At 43.4% G+C, this 12,887-nt stretch overlaps 1 protein-coding gene across 2 annotated transcripts in view; it reads right to left on the bottom strand.

Annotated features, from left to right (window-relative positions):
• The window catches only part of ABCC5 (ATP binding cassette subfamily C member 5), a 72,681-nt gene that overhangs the window by 46,527 nt on the left and 13,267 nt on the right, over positions 1–12,887 (bottom strand). The window contains exons 3-4 of one of the 2 annotated variants that reach the window (XM_032225015.1): positions 6,323–6,483; positions 4,238–4,393 (exon numbers count right to left, since the gene is read on the bottom strand). In XM_032225015.1, coding sequence (XP_032080906.1) covers positions 4,238–4,393; positions 6,323–6,483 — 317 coding nt within the window. The remainder of the gene's footprint in view (positions 1–4,237; positions 4,394–6,322; positions 6,484–12,887) is intronic. The other variant, XM_032225016.1, reaches the window with a different exon arrangement.

The following is a 12,887-nucleotide window of genomic DNA, read 5'->3' as shown; positions in this document are numbered from 1 at the left end:
GGCTAAAACACAGGAAGAACAGTTGCAGGAACTGGGCATGTCTAGTTTAATGGAAAGAAGGACCAGGGGAGACATGATAGCAGCCTTCCAATATCTCAGGGGTTGCCACAAAGAAGAGGGAGTCAAACTATTCTCCAAGGCACCTGAGGGTAGAACAAGAAGCAATGGGTGGAAACTAATCATGGAGAGAAGCAACTTAGAACTGAGGAGAAATTTCCTGACATAGAACAATTAATCATTGGAACAACTTGCCTCTAGAAGTTGTAAATGCCCCAACACTGGAAGTCTTTAAGAAGATGTTGGATAGCCATTTGTCTGGTGTAGGGTTTCCTACCTAACCAGGGGGTTGGACTAGAAGACCTCCAAGGTCCCTTCCAACTCTGTTATTCTAATCTAGAACCCAGAAAGGGAATATAAATGCCTCATTCGTTCTACCTTATTTTTACTGCCTAGCAGTATTCTAATTTTTTTGCTTGTTTTGTTTGTTAAGGCAGGGGATTGAGAGTTCATCCCGGGCCTTTTCCGATCAAGAGAGATCATGGGATGACTGGAAAATGAAGCTTTAAATGTAGGAAAATGGTTGGAAGAAAAATCAAACGAGAGCTGATTTGGAACCGTTGTGTTGCCATCTGCATTTCAACCCTAAGGCTGAACTGTTGAGCCTAAGATTTCAAAGTTACCTTTAGAGCTTAACTATTAATCGGATTATGAATGCTAACATGCTAAACAAACCAAGGATTACAGCGTTTATCTAGGAAGACCAGTTATTTAAGAGACTATTGTAGCATGTTAATTTCCAACTTTACTTTCAATTACACAACGACAGGTAGTCCTTACGACCACCGTTGAGCCTGGCAGTTACGACCGTGAAGGTTGTAAAGCAGGTCACTCGTGTGACTGACTTGGTTTTATGATCTTTTCTTGCAGCAACAGCAAACCCATTGTCTTGTTTTCCCGACTGTCTAGTTTGCTGTCTATATTGATGTAAAATAGATTTATTTATATACAACTACAAGTTCGTGTCAGCGTCTCTGACTTCATTTGGACACCTGCTGCGCAATTTCCCTGACAAGGGAGTTGTCAGGGTAGTCCTCAACTTATAACCACAATTGAGCCACAAATGTCTGTTGCTAAGCAAGACAAGCGTTAAGTGAACTTTGCCCCATTTTGCAACCTTTCTTGCCACGGTTGTTAAGTGAATCCCTGCAATTGTTAAGTTAGTGACACGGTTGTTAAGTGAATCTGGCTTCCCCATTGACTTTGCTTGTCAGAAGGCTGCAAAAAGGGATCGCATGACCCCAGGACACTGCAACCGTCATAAATATGAATCAGCTGCCAAGCGTCTGAGTTTTGATCACATGACCATGGGGATGCTGCCACGGTCATAAGTGTGAAAAAACGGTCGTGTTACTTTTTTCAATGTCATGGTGACTTCGGCCATTAAATGAATGGTTGTAAATTGAGGACTACCTGTAAGGGAGTATGAAGGAGGGAGAGCGGAGAAGGGAAGGGAGGTAGATTGCAACAGAGAAACACAAGCCTCATTTTAAGAGCAGAACCAGTTCTAGCTTTAAATACTGTATTTTTCGGAGTATAAGACGCACCAAGGTTTTGAAGAGGCAATATTTTTTAAAAAGTAGGTAGGTAGATAAAGGGATAGAGAGGGAGAGAAATAGAGAGAAATACAGTAGGTAGGTAGAGAGAGAAAGACAGTAGGTAGGTAGGTAGGTAGGTAGGTAGGTAGGTAGGTAGGTAGGTAAAGGGAGAGGGAGGGAGAGAGAAATAGAGAGAGAGAGAAATAGAGAGAGATAAATATATATAGAGAGAAATACAATAGATAGGTAGGGAGAGAGAGAGAGTAGTAGGTACATAGGTAGAGGGGAGGGAGAAATACAGTAGGTAGGGAGAGAGAGAGAGAGTAGGTAGGCTGGTAGATGTTTCCAAGTGTATTTATCCATGTGCTGGAGAAGGAAATCGCTGACAATCTGCAGCACCTATGACTTTGTTTCTGCTGGCACAGCACTTGATCAATGTAATTCTCATCAATCAGTTAAAGAGCTTTCAAAAAGAAAAAAAAAAGTTTTTGCACTCTGCAAACCTCCCCAAAACAATCCGTTCTTCGCGAAAATGGGGCCGTATTTTTTAAAGGCATCAATAGCCTTGGGGGCGGGGGGCTTGCAGAGTTGCTCCTGGGGGAGGCCGAAAACGAGCAGAAAACGGCCCGTTTTTCGTGAAAACGGGGCCGTTTTTTGTCAAGAAAAATTGCATGTATAGCCTTATGGAGGCTTATAGAGTGCTGCTGGGCTGGGGGAGCAAAAAATGCCCCCCTTTTTTGCTCATTTCTGCCCTCCCCAGCCCCCAGGAGCTCTCTGAAAGCCTCCATAAGGGTATGCACGGCCATTTTGGTGAAGGGGGCGGGGCTTCAGGAGGCAAAAAATGCTGTATTCGGTGTATAAGATGCACTCAGATGTTCAGCCTCTTTTTTGAGGGAAAATGGTGTGTCTTATACTCCGAAAAATACAGTACACATGAATTCATGGTCATTTTTGTTATAAAGCAGTTTAAATCAGTTATATAGCCGAGGTGGCACAGTGGTTAGGGTGCAGTACTGCAGGCCACTTCAGCTGACTGTTATCTGCAGTTCAGCGGTTCTAATCTCACCGGCTCAAGGTTGACTCAGCCTTCCATCCTTCCGAGGTGGGTGAAATGAGGACCCAGACTGTTGTTGGGGGCGATATGCTGACTCTGTAAACCGCTTAGAGAGGGCTGAAAGCCCTATGAAGCGGTATATAAGTCTAACTGCTATTGCTATTGCTATTTTTAAAAAAAAACTTTTTCTGGGAAGGAGGCAATTTTTTTGGGCTAGACAACATGAAAGGAACATTTGCAATAGGATGTTGGTTAATTTAGGAATGACTATTTACAAAGAAAAAGGCAAGATTTAAGGTATAAAGGAACTTGACCATTTGTTGCTAGAGACAGACCTGGCTAAGATTGCAAAAAGAGAGGGACTGAGAAGGAGAAATCAAAATTGTGTTACAGAGGAAAAATTAAGGAGAGGAGGAGACTAGAGGAGAAAGACTTTAAAAAGCAGCAGCAGAAAATGGTACAGTGACTTACGACCACAACCGAGTCCAAAAATTCAGTTGCTAAGTGAGACTTTGATCTATTTTAGATCTTTTTTTTGTCACAGTCATTAAGTGAATCACTGCAGCTGTTAAGTTAGTAACAAGATTCTTAAGTGAATCTGGTTTCCCCATTGACTTTGCTTGTCACAAGGTCGCAAAAGGAAACCACATGACCCCAGGACACTGCGACCATCGTAAAGACGGGCCAGTTGCCAAGAATCTGAATTTAGATCACATGATCATCAGGATGCTTCAACGGTCGTAATTTTGAAAAATGATCAAGTTACTTTTTTCAGTGCCATTATAACTTCGAACAGTCACTAAACAAACTGTTGTAAGTAGAGGACTACCAATATTTTTGGAAGGAGTGCCTGGAGTGGAAGGAAGAGGTAGATACAGTTAGGGTTGATCAAATCCTTGTTAAGGAATATACCGTATTTTTCAGAGTATAAGATACACCAAGATTTTGAAGAGGCAAATTAAAAAAAAAAGTTTTTGCACTCTGCAGACCCCCCAAAACGGCCCCCTTTTCACAAAAATGGGCCCGTTTCTTGTCAAAAAAAGGGAATGCATAGCCTTTAGGTGGCTTGTAGAGTGCTCCTGGGAGCTGGGGGGGGGGCAATAACGAGCAAAAAATGGCCTGTTTTTCGCTCATCTTTGCCCTCCCCAGTCCCCAGGAGCACTCTGGAAGCCTTCTAAAAGGCTTTGCATGGCCATTTTTGCAAGGGGGCAGGGTTCGGAAGGCCAAAAATGCTGTATTCAGTATATAAGACGCACCCAGATTTTCACCCACTTTTTTGAGGGAAAAAGGTGCGTCTTATACTCTGAAAAATAGGGTATATGTTGCGGATGTTAAACCTAAGAATTGGCAATATGGATTAAGAAAGCAACATGATGCACTGGTTGGGCTCAGTGAGAGAAGGTGCACCTTTTGAATGCAGGTGTGGAGACAAGTAGAAAAGGTCTTGACACCCCGGAAAAAAGGAAAGCTGCATGCCAACTGCCCAGATTTATTGAAGGAAAAGAAATGGAATTTAATTATGGGAATTCCCCTATACAAGTCTCTTGGGAGGGAGAGGTTAATTGGTAGCATTGCAAGCATTCCATACCTTCTGCAGTTAACCTCGGAAGAATCTTGAGTCGACAAAGGCCACACATCTTGAATCAGCAGTTCTCCTTTTTTGTAGGCTAATCTTGCCAAAGGAGAAAGCCAAGAAAACGTCATGTAGGAAAACAAACCAGCATTGTCAATTGGGTGCCGGTGCCTAAAAGGATAGGAAGAAAGAGAACTCATTAAAGGCAGAAAGAAGTACGCATTTTGTTCTAGCACACGTCTGAATTAAACTATATCAATGTTTCTCAACCATATCCATTTTAAGATGCGTGGACTTCAACTCCCAGAATTCCCCATGCTGGCTAGGGAAGTATGGGAGTTGAAGCCCACACATCTTAAAGTGGCCACGGTTGAGAAACACGGATTATAGGCAGGTAATCCTCCAGAGTTTGCTTAGTGACCGTGCAAAGTTACAACAGCATTGAAAAAAAGCGACTTACGACCATTTTTCACACTTATGACTGTTGCAGTGGTCATGGGATTTACATTTGGATGCTTGACAATTGGCTCATATTTATGACGGTTGCGGTGTCCTGGGGTTATGGCATCCCCTTTCGTGACCTTCTGACAAGCAGTCAATGGGGAAACCAGATTCACTTAACAACCCTGTGACTAATTTAACGACAGCAGTGACTTGCTTAACAAACATGGCAAGAAAAGCCGTAAAATGGGACAAAACGTAGCAAATATCTCACTTAGCGACATAGATTTTGGACTCAGTTGTGATCATAAGTGGTGGACCACATGTACTATAGCTTAACATAGTGTATGAACCAGTTTTAGATAGCTGAGTATTTACACAGGACGAAACCAGACACCAGCTGGTTTATTTTTGGCTTAGTGCTTTATATACACCCAATTGTTTTTGTTTGTAGGTACAATTCACAGCTTTTTGTGCATGTTTTATAGCAGTGTTTCTCAACCTTGGCGACTTTAAGTCCTGTGGACTTCAACTCCCAGAATCCCCCAGCCAGCACAGCTGGGAGTTGAAGTCCACAGGACTTAAAGTCGCCAAGGTTGAGAAACACTGGTTTATAGACTAAGCCACTACAGTTTGTAGGAAGACAAACTGTAGTGGCTTAGTCTGTAAACCATGCCCAGCAGATGATATGGCACTTGGCCTATAAGTGGTGGTATTTCCAGCTATATTAGAGAGGGGAGTAAACAGGTTGGCTTTTGCTTAAGAGTAATTCTGTAGGAGGAAGTGACCCAGCCCAGATGATTGGATTCTTTATCTGTCTGTCTATGGAGATTCTCAAATCATCCAGGTCATGGTTCAATCAATCAATCAGAACAGAGCTGGAAGGGACCTTGGAGGTCTTCTAGTCCAACCCCCTGCTCAAGCAGGAGACCCAATACAATTTCAGATAAGTGGCTGTCTAGCCTTTTCTTAAAAACCTCCCAATGACGAAGCACTCACAACTTCTGGAGGTGTTGTCCCAAAGATTCTTTTCCAAAAGGCAACTGAAGAAGCTTCTTGGATGAGATTCGAGGAAAAAAACCAAGAAAATCCCTTTGGAAAAGCATCTTTGGGATCTCTGTCTGTTCATAAGAGAATGTAATCAGGTGACATTCTTATAAAATAGGAGAATAGCAATAAAGAAGCTACTCTGACCTGGGAGTTGTTCTAGTTCCTTGCAAATGAACACTATACAGATAGTCCTTGACTTACGACCCATCATTTCTTTTGCTAAGTGAGACAGCTGTCAAGGGAATTTTGTCCCATTTTACTTTTTTTGCCACAGTTGTAAAAATCACTACAGTTGTGTCAAGCTAGTGACACAGTTGTTAAGTGGATCTGGTTTCCCCATTGACTTAGTTTACCAGATCTTGTGGCCCCCGGGACGCTGCAACTGTTATAAATATGAGTCAAATGCCAAGCCTCTGAATTTCAATCACATGACCATGGGGATGCTGCAATAGTCGTAAGTGTGAAAAACGATCATAACTGTTGCAAATCGAGGACTACCCGCATTTTGAAATAAAATTTCTGTTGTTTTCCCCACAGACCTCCATTCAGCTAGGCATTCTTGGTTAAAAACCAGCTGCCTCTTACAGCTCCACTTAAAGAAAGCCATACTTGGAAGTAGTCCGGATGGGTTTCATCAGATTGAGGCCATAGTGATATTTCCCTTTGGGGTGCTCTTCATCCAGCACTCGTAGGTGAGAATCTGCGGAGCTCTCCAAAGGAAGACCTTCTGCCCGGGCGGCGGTTTCCAAGGCATCTTGGCAATCCACCTGCTTGAGAGAAAGTACAGAGTTAAACCTCAGGTGTTGCAGAAAAAAAGCTTGCTATGTCCTCCAAGATTTTACTTGAATCCTAAAAAGCACAAGGAATTCAGGTCCAAACACTAAGGCAGGGGTCAGCAATCCACGGCTCTGGAGCCGCATGTGGCTCTTTCACCCCTCTGCTGCAGCTCCCTGTCGCTCAAAATATGTGTCACAACTGGCCAATAAGTGACACCCGCCAGCAGGCGATTTATTGAGCTTTTCGACCCCCAGGAGGCCAACGATGGAGAAATCTAAGAAAAAAAAAGTTTTAGAAGAAAACAGAACCTTTAATTCAAATGCATATGCTAGTTTTGTGGGTGCTCAGGAAATAGTCAGGCGCGGGAAAAGTTTTGTGGCTCCCGGTGTTTTCTTTTCCGTGGGAAGTGGGTCCAAATGGCTCTTTGAGTGTTTAAGGTTGCCAAACACAGCACTAGTACTTTCAAATTTGTTAGGAATATAAACTAACGGTTGGGTTGGCAATATATAAATCATATAGCAATGCTGTACCTGTTTCTTTAAATCATACTGTAAAATGTGATTGGTTGCTGTTTTCCTCAATCGGCCATAAGAGGGAGCCAGAATGACTGTTAGCTCTCTGTTATGTTAGATGCTGGGCTGATCTGATCTGAGTGTTTTGGAAGCTGGCTGTTAGAAAGTGCCGTGAGCTATTGTAAGTTTTGCAACTGTTAGGAAACTTTGTGTACCAGACTGATTATATGATACTGGACTATGTTATTTGGATTATCCCTTAATTGAAAGATGTTGATGACTGACTGTCTTATCCATGTATGACTTGGACTGTTTGATGAACTCTGATACCTCTATTTCCACGAAAGTTAAATGCCTATTTACACTGCCGTGTCTCTGTCTGCTGGTTTGTGTATTCTCCAACACAACTCTCACAACGCTTCTCTGAACGTACTCGCTCTCCCAATGGGGAGCTTACCTAAAAAAATTGATTGATTAGCAACATTCCCAGGCTGGCTTCATCTCAAAGGACCCTGGGAAGCAAACAGCTAAATTTAAAATTGCCCACAAGACCTTTAGAGGCACCTCCAATCAACCTGTGGCAAAAATATGATAGAATGGATTCCCCACTTGCGTTCAGAATACAAAGTGTTGGCTGCAGGTACTGTCTCTCTGTTTTGCATTTACGACTGCTTGCCAAGCACATCACAATCACGTGACCATCTTCTGCACATTCTCTGCCGGCTTCCCCAGAAAAATCAATGGTGAAGCCGGCAGGAAAGGTTGCAAGTGAAGGAAAGGGAGAAGAGCTGAATCCTTCGCAGACCAAAGGGATTGTTCAGGAATTCAGCTCCATTTCTGCAGCCCTTGAAAGATTTCCCCTCCAAAGGGAAATTAGGAAATAGAAAGGAGAGGGGGGATAGATAGAGAGCCCAAATCCCAAACATTTCAGCTCCATTCCTGCAGGATCCCCAAAGGCTTTCTCCTCCGTGAACAAAGTGGAGTAAAAATCTTTCAGCGGGCTATAGGAACATTCCAGAACAAAAAGGCTACATCCCAGGAGGATTTTATTTCCACACAGAGCTGAAACCTTTGAGCAGGGAGCCATTTCATTCTCCAAGAACTGGCTGTCCAGTTGACTTCAGCTCCACAGGGAACTGAAATCCTTGGGCAGGCAGCTTTTTCCATCCATCCCCTAAATGATCTGGAAGATCCCTTAACAACCACGATCATGAGTTCTGGGACTGCAGTTGTTGACTGAAGCAGTCACATGGGCCTCTCGCTTAAGGAGTGCTTCACTCAGTGACTGAGATTCCAGTCCCAATTGTGGTTGTAAGTCAAGGACTACTTGTAATGACCTTTGATTCAAATCCTGGATTAGACAGATGAGACAATTACAATACAATACAATAGCAGAGTTGGAAGGGACCTTGGAGGTCTTCTAGTCCAACCCCCTGCCTAGGCAGGAAACCCTATACCGTTTCACACAAATGGCTATCCAACTTCTTCTTAAAGACTTCCAATGTTGGGGCAGTCACAACTTCTGGAGGCAACTTCTGTTCCACTGATTCATTGTTCTAACTGTCAGTAAATTTCTCCTGAGTTCTAAGTTGCTTCTCTCCTTGATTAGTTTCCACCCATTGCTTCTTGTTCTACTCTCAGGTGCCTGTCTCCTCCCAAAGGAAACAAAAGAGGAGCGAAAGGGGAATGGACTTTGCAGGAGACAATTATTTCACTTAATTGGTTCGCGACTCTCTGAGGCTCCTTGCCAGGTTCCGCATATAGCGGCCTGCCAGCTCCAAGCCAGATAAGTTCTGTGACTGTAAATCCTCCTTTGAAAGACTTTGCCAGCTGTGAATGAGCAGAATTCACAGTCAATTAATAAAAGGGTTTTTTGTTGGGACAAGAAGTTTGTTTCATGCTCTTGGGAAGCCTCAGTCAGAACAATTTTATTAACAAACCCCACTCCCTCCTAGCACTGATGATGTTACCTAATTTGGGTAATGAAATGTCTGTAAGAAAAAAACCAAGCTCAGAGAGCACCAAAGGACCCCACCCTTCAACCCCGAGCTACAAATATTCTCCTTTTATTGGCACATTTTATTGTCAGCCACAAGTTTCTCTGAGCTGCACAAAAAGGCTGAAGCCTTTTAATAAAACCAGTTAGTTGGAAAAAGTGCTACCAGACTCCTTCCAGGTTTCTATGGCTATTTATAAGTTGTACTAAACAGCTCCAGCATTCATGACAGTTGAACAATGAGGTGATAACTTCTTGCACTTTTCTAATTCCTTGGAAAAATATATTCGTCAAAGAGGATGTCAAAAAAAAAGGGGGGGGAAGGGAGATGTCATAGAAAAGCTGAAGCATATTCCTGATTACTTGGCAGCAAAAAGTTTTCCACTGAGCTCAACGGAGTTTACTAATTTCCCACTCTAGCCTTCAGCACTGATACATCCCAGGAGATTTCCCTTTTCCAGGGCTAACTGGCTTTGTTTAATTTTAGGAGATCAATCAAGGCCAGCTAAGGATTACCACCCACCAAAAGATCTATTTTAGATCCTTGCATTCTAAAAAACTTCATTCTTTTGGTTTGCTTGTTTCTTTTTTGTATACTTATTCTTGACAAATGAGCTCAACTGACAAACATTGAAAGAATCAGAACTTAATCACCACTGTTCATAAATCTTTGCAATAGATTAAGAAATGTCTCAAGTTGATGGGAACTTCCCAAAATTGAAGTAGAACTTTGAGTTAACCTATTCATTGGCTTATAATCCTATTAACAAGCAAAAATCCCCTAGCAATGTTTTAACAATGGAAATTGTTGGGCTCCACTGTGGTCGTAAATCGAGGACTACCTGGGTTTTGCCAAAAGTCAAGGCTGGTTTCTTGGTACCAAAACAGCATGGGGAAAAAATGGCCAGACCTATATTGCCTCCAATTATATATATGACTAGCTGATAAGCCAGCATTGCCTGGGTATTTATTTTTCCTAATCCTGCATTAGACAGGAAAAGGGAATGATTTATATCTATAGTGTCGTGCGATACACACACACACACCATGTGTACATCAATGCCCCCCCTCGGACCCCATTTTGGGCCTTTCTGCAGCCTCCTGGAAGCAAACACAGGCCATGGGGGGCTTGCGTCGCACCCCTCTGCGTTCCCCCGTGCATGCGCAGCAGAGACCCAAAAATCAGCTGGCCGGCGGGAGGTCTGCGCGCATGAACGGTGGAGCTGAGATGGGCTCTGCGTGACACCTGCGTGCCAGGACGGACACACACACACATCCCGAGGGACGTTAGGGGTGTCTTACCCTCATAGTATTTGTTTCCAGAGAGTAAGTCATCTGTGTACCAAGTTTGGTTGAAATTGCTCGAGGCGTTCCAGAGTTATGCTGGTACACACAGACACACATACACCCATTTTTAGATAGATAGATAGATAGATAGATAGATAGATAGAGAGAGAGAGAGAGAGAGAGAGAGAGAGAGAGAGAGAGAGAGAGAGATAGATAGATAGATAGATAGATAGAAAGAAGATTTGTAAGTAGACCACATACTGAAATGCTTGTTTTGTAAAAGTAAACTTCCTTCTAATAAAGATACTAATCAGAACCCTGAAACATATTAATTCTTTCTTGTCCAGATTGCCAGTAGGAAAATCTGACAACACCCTTACAGTTTCTTGGAAACAGGCGCATCAAAGAAGCTTAACATTAACTTCTGCAATTTTATTTTATTCCCCAGGCCTAGATTTTCCGGGTGGTCTCTCAATCAAGTCCTAACTTTTAATCAGCGTCAGTTTTATTTTCCTGTCGGCTTATCTAAAATGAATTTAATTTATAAAGGCTTTTGAAATGGCGTTTTACTTTTTTTATTTTTCCTTGCCACCTGCCTGCTAAAATAGATTACGTTGCATTTTCTGGGGGCAAAAGTCAACCGCCATACAGTCCGCAACCCAGAATAATACCGTATTGCAGTTCCTTTCATCGCAACCATTGCATTGTTTTTTCAGTTAATAATATTAAAAGGATCTCAAGTCTCCAAGTGCAAAATATCAGCCTCCGTTACAGGAAGAGGATGTGTTTTTTTTTAAGTTAAATGTGGCTTGCAACGTTAGGCCTTTTCAAGGTTGTTATGCCGTTTGACCCAGAGAGAGAGCAACAGACAAAGCTTCCCACACATGTGGCTGTTCCTGATGGTTTGAAGGTCGCAGGGCTTTTATGCCAAAGGCTACTCATCTTCTGAAACAATATTAAGAAAAAAATGTGCCTGCTGAAGATACTGTACATAAAGCAGTGTTTTCTCAACCATGGCCATTTTAAGACGCGTGGACTTCAACTCCCAGAATTCCCCAGTCCCCCTTCAAATTTGCCACGAGTGGCTCTTGATTTATGCCAGTTCATTCAGAGACCGTTTGAAGTTGTAACAGCGCTGAAAAAAGTTTTTCACACTTACGACCTTCGCAGCGGCAACCCCGTGGTCACAGGATCAAAACTCAAGACACTTACAATAGTACCAGACTCATATTTATGACGGTTGTCATATCCCGGAGTCATGGGATCACCTTTGACAAGCAAAGTCAATGGAGAAGTCATTTCTGTTGTGTTACTGACTTAGCAACTTTCATGATTCACTTAACAACAGAGGCCAGAAAGATCAGAAATGGAAACACTTTGTAGAAATGGAAACAGGGGTGAAATTCAGCAGATTCTGACAGGTTCTGGAGAACCGGTAGCAGAAATTTGGGGTAGTTTGGAGAACCGGCAAATACTACCTCTGGCTGGCCCCAGAGTGGGGTGAAATGGAGATTTTGCAATATCCTTCCCCCAGGAGTGGGACGGGGATGGGGATTTTGCAGTATCCTTCCCCTGGAGTGGGATGGGAATGGAGATTTTGCAGTATCCTTCCCCCAGAGGTGGGATGGGAATGGAGATTTTGCAGTATTTTTCCCCTGGAGTGGGGAGGGAATGGAGGTTTTGCAGTATCCTTCCCCTGGAGTGCGGAGGGAATGCGGATTTTGCAGTATCCTTCCCCCAGAGGTGGGATGGGAATGGGGATTTTGCAGTATCCTTCCCCTGGAGTTCGGTGGGAATGGAGATTTTGCAGTATCCTTCCCCTGGAGTGTGGAGGGAATGGGGATTTTGCAGTATCCTTCCCCCAGAGGTGGGATGGGAATGGGGATTTTGCAGTTCCTTCCCCTGGAGTTCGGTGGGAATGGAGATTTTGCAGAATCCTTCCCCTGGAGTTCGGTGGGAATGGAGATTTTGCAGAATCCTTCCCCTGGAGTGGGGAGAGAATGGGGATTTTGCAGTATCCTTTTCTTGGAGTGGGGTGGGAATGGGGATTTTGCAGTTCCTTCCCCTGGAGTTCGGTGGGAATGGAGATTTTGCAGAATCCTTCCCCTGGAGTGGGGAGAGAATGGAGATTTTGCAGTATCCTTTACTTGGAGTGGGGTGGGAATGGAGATTTTGCAGTATCCTTCCCCTGCCACGCCCACCAAGCCACGCCCACAGAACTGGTAGTAAAAAATTGAATTTCACCACTGGATAAGAAGCACTTGTGAACTGGACCAACAAGCTATATAGAGCCGTCACGGTGGCACAGTGGCTAGAATGCAGTATTGCAGGCTAATTCTGCTGACTGCCAATTGCCAGCAGTTCGTTAGTTCAAATCCCACTGGCTGAAGGTTGACTCAGTCTTCCATCCTTTCCGAGGTCAGTAAAACGAGGGCCCGGATTGTTTGGGGGCCATATGCTGACTCTGTAAACCACTTAGAAAGCACTGTGAAGCGGCATATAAGTCTAAATGCCATTGCTATCCCATGCCAGCCCTCCATGAATCACTCTTTGTTATCCAGCCATGAAAAAATATTTCCAATCTGGTCTGCACTTTTTAATC

The sequence above is a fragment of the Thamnophis elegans genome, chromosome 10 (genome assembly GCF_009769535.1).
Source record: "Thamnophis elegans isolate rThaEle1 chromosome 10, rThaEle1.pri, whole genome shotgun sequence".
Classification (NCBI taxonomy): domain Eukaryota; kingdom Metazoa; phylum Chordata; class Lepidosauria; order Squamata; family Colubridae; genus Thamnophis; species Thamnophis elegans.
The sequence above is the reverse complement of the archived record's forward strand: the minus strand, read 5'-3'. Positions and strand labels throughout refer to the sequence as shown.